The sequence below is a fragment of the Rosa rugosa genome, chromosome 6 (assembly GCF_958449725.1).
Source record: "Rosa rugosa chromosome 6, drRosRugo1.1, whole genome shotgun sequence".
Taxonomy (NCBI): Eukaryota; Viridiplantae; Streptophyta; class Magnoliopsida; order Rosales; family Rosaceae; genus Rosa; species Rosa rugosa.
Genome location: NC_084825.1, coordinates 26,046,776 through 26,051,588, shown reverse-complemented (window position 1 = coordinate 26,051,588; position 4,813 = coordinate 26,046,776). Strand labels below are relative to the sequence as shown.

At 39.9% G+C, this 4,813-nt stretch overlaps 1 protein-coding gene across 1 annotated transcript; it reads right to left on the bottom strand.

The window, feature by feature from the left end:
• Positions 1–484: 484 nt before the first annotated feature.
• On the bottom strand, positions 485–2,383 carry LOC133717562 (probable copper-transporting ATPase HMA5). Its single transcript, XM_062144285.1, has 5 exons — positions 2,368–2,383; positions 2,093–2,208; positions 1,506–1,628; positions 898–1,380; positions 485–791 (listed from the first exon to the last, which is right to left on the bottom strand). The coding sequence occupies exons 3-5, from the start codon at positions 1,554–1,556 to the stop codon at positions 630–632; spliced, it is 696 nt and encodes a 231-aa protein (XP_062000269.1). The 5' UTR covers positions 1,557–1,628; positions 2,093–2,208; positions 2,368–2,383; the 3' UTR covers positions 485–629.
• Positions 2,384–4,813: the final 2,430 nt, after the last annotated feature.

Sequence of the window (4,813 nt, the reverse complement as noted above, 5' to 3'; positions counted from 1 at the left end):
CCGATGCTCTTCACATGTTTCTCGAATGTGGATTCAGGTAACGACTTAGTGAATAAGTCTGCTACATTATCCTCTGATCGGATTTCACTACTAGCAAAACGGGCAACTCACACAGATTTAAATCTGTGTGAAATACTAGCATTTCACACGGATGTCAGTGTGTAAAGGGCTTTACCTACAGTGCAGCTACGGATTGTTTTTCGGTTGCCTTCGGAGGGGACGCTAATGCTCTACTCACACGGTTTTGGGAGTCCGTGTGAAATTTTTTGTGGGTCCCACTTGTTTTCCTGATATTTTGATATCCTAATCAGTGTGAAATATATGCCTAACTCACACAGATTTCAGTGTGAAATATATTCCTAACTCACACAGATATCAGTGTGTAAGAGTGGTGCTATTCAAAAAAAAAATTGGTGCTAAATTATTACAGAATAATTTTTTTTTAATATACAATTCCATTAATCAGAATCCAAACAGTAACATAATTCACAACCCAATCAATATTGTACCCACAACTAACTAATGTCATTTCCATCAGAAATTAATACTGGAAACAAAAAATCTCAACCATATATTGATCAATTTACTCCAATTATCTGAGACAAGTTCCCTCTATAAACTTGTCTTTCTTACAGAAAATAAAGAGGAAACCTACTCTTCATTAGCACAATGTCTGCTGCCTCAATTGCAATGTTAGTGCCAGCACCAATTGCCATTCCTACATCTGCTGCCACAAGTGCTGGTGAGTCATTGATGCCATCTCCCACCATCGCCACAGTGTAGCCTGAAGCCTATGAATAAGATATTTGAAGTTTATAACCTGTTAGCATAAGTGCATAACTAACATAAACATGAATGAACTTAAGGACTTCCTCATGTAATAGTCATTGTATGTACCTGCAATTCCTTCACTTTCTCTGCTTTCTGGTGATCAGGTTTCGCTTCGGCTATAACAGTATCAATACCAACTTCATTGGCAATAGAATTTGCAATTCCCCAATTGTCACCTGTCACCATTATGCTTCTAACATTCATTGACTTGAGTATGGTAATTACTTCTTGAGCACCTGGTTTCAGTGGATCAGATATTGCTAGAACTCCAGCCACTTCTCCATCTATGGCTACTAGAATCCCAGTTTGAGCCAGCCCTTCAGCTTCTGCTAGGTAGTCTTCTGCATCGAGTGGAACTGCAATGTTCTGGTCCACCATCAAGCTCTTGTTCCCCACAATTATTTCCCTGCCCTGAACAATAGCCTTCACCCCGTGACCAGTAATGGAGGCAAAGTCATGCGCTTCTGGCCCGGCTGGATTCTCTTCATCTTCTCTGAATTTTTTGGCATACTCAACAATGGCCTTGGCCAAGGGGTGTTCACTGTTAACCTGAAATGTATGCGTCATAAAGAACTGTTAACATACATGCTCAGATGTTGATTTGATTCTGAAAAACATTTCAGTCCATCTAATAAAGCAGATATAGCAATTGCTTACACAGGTTAAAAGCCTACCTCAGCTGCAGCAACAAGTTCATAGAATTCTCGAAGCACAATATTTTTCATGAGTCGTGTGTTAACAACCAGTGGCTTCCCAATTGTAAGAGTCCCTGTCTTGTCGAACACAATGCAGTCCACCTACAACATCAATAATCACATTCATAGGAAGCAAACCCAAATTTTCTGGGAGGGCATGGTCATCAAGGTCCACAACTTGGTGAACCAAATAAAAATATACAGCAGCAGTTATAACTTGAAATGAATATATACAACTCTTCAGACCTTTAAAAAAAAAAAAAATTCTTTGTCGATGCAACTTCATAATGGGTGAAAATGCAAAAAAGATGAAGCTCTCTAACCTTATGTGCCTGCAGATATCAAATTACATAAGTAACAATTATTAGCCATTGATTTCCTAGCAAAAGAAAAGGACAAGCTTCCTCCAAATACTCCGCAAATGAGCCAAATAAAGAACATGGCAGCATATTCAATATCCTCCAGAGCCATACAATTCCCAAGTACAAAAACCAATGTTGTCTAACACAAAAAGCTGTCAATTTCTTTACTCAAAAGTAAACTTCCAAATTCAATGCAGAAAGCACCTGTTGATGATATTGAAATTGCAGGCCTGAGGCCAGATAAGTAGACAACTGGCCAACTGCAAATCTTGATGAGGTTGCCGAAGACCCAGTGTCTTGACTTTCAGCAATGCAAGAACCTGCAACACCAACTACACATCACTACTTAACAAATAAGATCATTCAAAACTCAATTGCAACTATCTATCCCCAGAAACATGTCATTATTACCACAAGATACCCAAAATCTCAAAAAGATGACCTGCTTCTGAAACGAATTATGTGAGCAATGTCATTACCTTTATTTTTTTTCAAGCTTTCTCAAACGAATTGTGGCCCTCTGCTTCTGAGGTCTGAGGCCTTCTCCTCATGAATCATGAATCATACAAAGTTACAAACTGCAATTGAAGAAGAAATCAACATTATACGGAAACCAAGTTATCAAACCCATTTCTAACTACCCAATCACTCAATCAGTATCATTACCTTTATTAAAATCAAGTAATCAACATCAACTCATCAACATCAATACACCATGTCACCATCAGTTAATCAGTATCCATACTCCATACTCCATAGGCCAAGCAATTATATCATTTCTGCAAATCTGCAATTTAGCAATTATACCATCAACATCAGTAGGACAGTAGCACCAACCGAAATCGAAACCATTGGCCATTACCCATTTCAATTTTCAAGTTTTCAACTATAAAACTTAAAAACCAACAAGAACTCAGAACTGATATAGACATATAGTGATATAGATTAAATGGAAGACAAGAATCACAACTTCACAAGATCAATCATCAAATGGAAATCAGGAAATCGATTATTTACTAATTAAAACTCAGAACTTCAGAAATCAGAACTAGGGAGAGAGGGATGGTGAGATACCACGGAGACAGCCAGACGGCCCAGACGGGTTGCTGGTGGCGGTGGGGAGCTCGGAGACCGGACTACCGGAGATCGGTTGCTGGTTCCAGGCTTCCAGCCTTGCACTTTTACAGATCGTCGGGTCGCTGAGTCGGACTGCTCTGCGCCTCTGTGCTCCAAGAGTCCAAGTCTCCAGACTCCAAGTCGCGGCGGTAGGAAATTCATACCAACAAGCTCATCCATGGCGGTGTGAGGTGTTGAAGATCGTGGGCAAGCGTCAGAAACAACAGAGACGGAGAGTTGGTGTGGGAGCCTGTGACCACGGGTTTGAAAGGAAAAAGAGGCTGAAAGGGTATTAGGTTTAGTATATTTGTCAAGGGCAGAGTGTGTTTTTTTTTTTTTTTTTTTTTTTTTCAGAACAATATAATTTTTTGTTGCCACTGAAATCCGTGTGAGATACATTCAAAACTCTCACTCATATCCGTGTGAGATACACATTTGAAGATTTACACAGAATTCCGTATGCATATCTTTTTCTCACACAGATGTCTGTATCTTCATTTATCACAGATATCTGTGTGAGAAAAAAATTCACACAGATGTCTGTATCAAAATATTTTAGCTACGGACAACCGTCCCTGTACAATTCATATAGCGCAAAAAAAAAAAGATTTTTTAATAAACTAATATTTAATATATACAGAAATATGTGTGAATTAAACTTCACACGGACAACCGTGTGAGTTGATAATAAAATATTTTAATTTTCACACGGAAGTCTGTATCTGATGTTATTTCACACAGACTTCTGTGGCTATTGTTATTCCATAAACTCTTGTGGGCCCAATTTTACTTATTTCACACGGTTTTCTGTATATATTGCCAATACACACTGATGTCTGTGGCTTTATAAAATCTGTGTGAATTAAATCTGTGTGAGATGCCTGTTTTGCTAGTAGTGTTTGATTCACTTTAATCTTTAGAAGTGATTGTTGTTGCTGATTATAAAAGAACTTAGGCGATATATGCTTGGTGTTGTCGCCTTTGATGAAACCTAACTTCATTTGCTCAATACAAGCTGCATTATCCTCATAAATGCATGTAGGTTCATCCGTGGTAGACTTCAAACCACAACTTCCTTGTATATGTCTAATTATAGACCTTAGCCATATACATTCACGTACGGCTTCATGTAGAGCAATAATCTCTGCATGATTTGAGGAAGTAGCAACAAGGGTCTGTTTTGTAGACCTCCAAGATATTGCAGTGCTTCCCATGGTAAAGACATAACCCGTTTGAGAGCGACCTTTGTGAGGGTCAGAGAGGTACCTTGCATCAGCAAAACCCATCAAAACATCACTGTCGTTTTGATGGAGGGGGATAGGGTGAGGTCGGCCACCCTTGGTGGTGGTGGCGGCGTTGGCGGCAACATGGCCGGCCACTTTGTCATGGTGGACGGTGGCTCCATGCCTAATGGGGTCCGATCCCATTCTTCGGTCATTCCTTTTCTCTCTGTAGGGATAAAATAGGCCCATATCAATCGTACCTCTTAGGTATCGAAAGATTGTCTTTACACCAATCCAATGGCGGCGTGTTGGCGCAGAGCTATGTCGAGCTAACAAGTTCACTGCGAATGAGATATCTGGTCTTGTGCATTGAGCTAAGTACAATAATGCGCCTATTGCACTTAAATAGGGCACTTCGGCCTCTAATGGTTCTTCGTCCTCATCCTTTGGGCGAAACGGATCTTTTCCGGGCTCAAGACTACGACCGATCATGGGAGTACTCACAGTCTTTGCTTTATCTTCATTAAAGCGCCTTAGGATTTTCTGAGTATATGCAGACTGATGGATCAAAATCCCATCACTACGG

Bases quoted from the DNA above. Each gene is read 5' to 3' on its own strand.
- LOC133717562 (XM_062144285.1), bottom strand. From the start codon at position 1,556: ATGAAAAATATTGTGCTTCGAGAATTCTATGAACTTGTTGCTGCAGCT. The intron at 1,381-1,505 runs GTAGGCTTTTAA...CATACATTTCAG, and splicing joins AACTTGTTGCTGCAGCTGAG to GTTAACAGTGAACACCCCTT. The intron at 792-897 runs GTACATACAATG...TCTTATTCATAG, and splicing joins AGAAAGTGAAGGAATTGCAG to GCTTCAGGCTACACTGTGGC.